This window comes from Propithecus coquereli, unplaced genomic scaffold, assembly GCF_000956105.1.
Source record: "Propithecus coquereli isolate 6110/MARCELLA unplaced genomic scaffold, Pcoq_1.0 Scaffold5963, whole genome shotgun sequence".
NCBI classification, from domain to species: domain Eukaryota; kingdom Metazoa; phylum Chordata; class Mammalia; order Primates; family Indriidae; genus Propithecus; species Propithecus coquereli.
The window spans coordinates 6,379-8,138 of NW_012151911.1; the positions used below are offsets into that span (position 1 = coordinate 6,379).

Sequence of the window (1,760 nt, forward strand, 5' to 3'; positions counted from 1 at the left end):
CCTCTGAGATTTGACTTCTGCCTGAAAGTTTTTCCACATTCATCACACTTATAGGGTTTTTCCCCAGTATGAGTTCTGTCATGTACTCTGAGATTTGATTTCCGACTGATTCTCCACAATGATTACATTTATAGGGTTTTTCCCCCTGTATGAATTCTATGATGTCCTCTGAGTTGTGATTTCTGACCAAAAGCTTTTTGACACTGATTGCATTTGTAGGGCTTCTCCCCTGTATGTGTTCTATGATGTTTTCTTAAGCCTGACTTCAGTTTGAAAGCTTTCCCACATTCATCACATTTATAAGGTCTTTCCCCTGTGTGAGTTCTCCAATGATTCCTTAGGCCTGATATATGGCTGAAAGACGTCCTACATTCATTACATTCAAAGGGTTTCTCCCCTATGTGAGTTCTTTGATGCACTACGAGGATTGACTTATATTTGAAAGATTTCCCATATTCATTACATTCAAAGGGTTTCTCCCCTGTATGAGTTCTTTGATGCACTGTGAGGATTGACTTATAGTTGAAAGATTTCCCACATTCATTACATTCAAATGGTTCCTCCCCTGTGTGGGTTCTCTGATGTCTCCTCAGTCCTGACTTTGCACTGAAAGCTTTCTCACATCCATCACATTTATATGGTTTCTCTCCTGGGTGAGTTCTCTGATGTTTTCTTAGACGTGATTTCTCACTGAAAGCTTTTCCTCATTCATGACATTCATAGGGTTTCTCCCCTGTGTGAATTTTCTGAGGCTTAATCAAGCATGAATTCATAGAGCAAGATTTTCCACATTCACTATACCCACAGGGTTTTGCCCTTATGTCAGTTCTGTGATGTACATTGAAAGTTGACTGGTAGCTGAATGTCTCTATACATGTGTTATATTCAGAGCATTTATTTGTTACGTGAATTTGCTGATGCACTGGGAAGGCTAAATTATGGCTGAAATTTTTTCCATATTCAAAAGATTTCACCCCATGAATTATCTGATGTTCTCTAATGTGTGCTTTTTGGCTTCCCTTCTGTGTCAGTTTCTTGAGTTATCCTACTGAAACAATTTCTATTTTCACCCAACTTGTAGTGACTCTTCTCCTCTGGAGGAATGCTCTGAGAGACAATAAAGATTGATTTATCACATCGATTTTCCCCAAATTTACTGATTTTATAAGATTTCACTTTTTGGTGGGCACTCTTAGATGTAAGGAGGGCAGCCTTTTCAAGGAAAGCTTTTCCACTTTCATTATATTCAAAAGCTTGCCCCAAAGTCTGAATTGTCTGATGTTGAATAACTTCTTCCTTATGACCAAGGGCTTTCACATTTTTACTATAAACAAAAGATTTCTCTTGAATATCATTTTTGTCATCTTTAACACTGAGGAGCCATTTCTCACATACATTATGCTTGTGAGCTTTTTCTTTTGAATACTAACAGTGTGGGGCCAATGGGATGAGACCCAGGTAAGTAGGCCCTGCAGTGTCACATTTACAGGGCATGATTTTTGCAGGAAAAATGTTTATGTCCAGATTACATGGTTTTTCTGAAATTTCTTGGTTTGTAGTCAATGATTTGTTGGTGAATAAAACTTGCTACAAATGTTTGTTGCGGTTTTCTGGGCTCTCCTCTGAGATTTCATCAGGTTGGGAGTCTTCTAAAAATGATAAAATTAAAAATACTTTATTATATTTAAGATGCTTCTTATGGAATGGGACTTATATCCATTTGTCCTATTATGTATTTGATTCCTCAGTTTCTGGCCCAG

General features: G+C 37.7%; 1 protein-coding gene across 1 annotated transcript; it reads right to left on the minus strand.

Moving 5' to 3' along the window:
• Positions 1-5: 5 nt before the first annotated feature.
• On the minus strand, positions 6-1,649 carry ZNF782 (zinc finger protein 782; the record flags this gene model as incomplete). Its single annotated transcript, XM_012659039.1, is given in 5 exon segments — positions 6-109; positions 112-145; positions 147-363; positions 448-1,014; positions 1,016-1,649. Coding segments are annotated over 5 exon segments (1,556 nt in total), but the record flags the coding sequence as incomplete, so codon positions are not given.
• Positions 1,650-1,760: the final 111 nt, after the last annotated feature.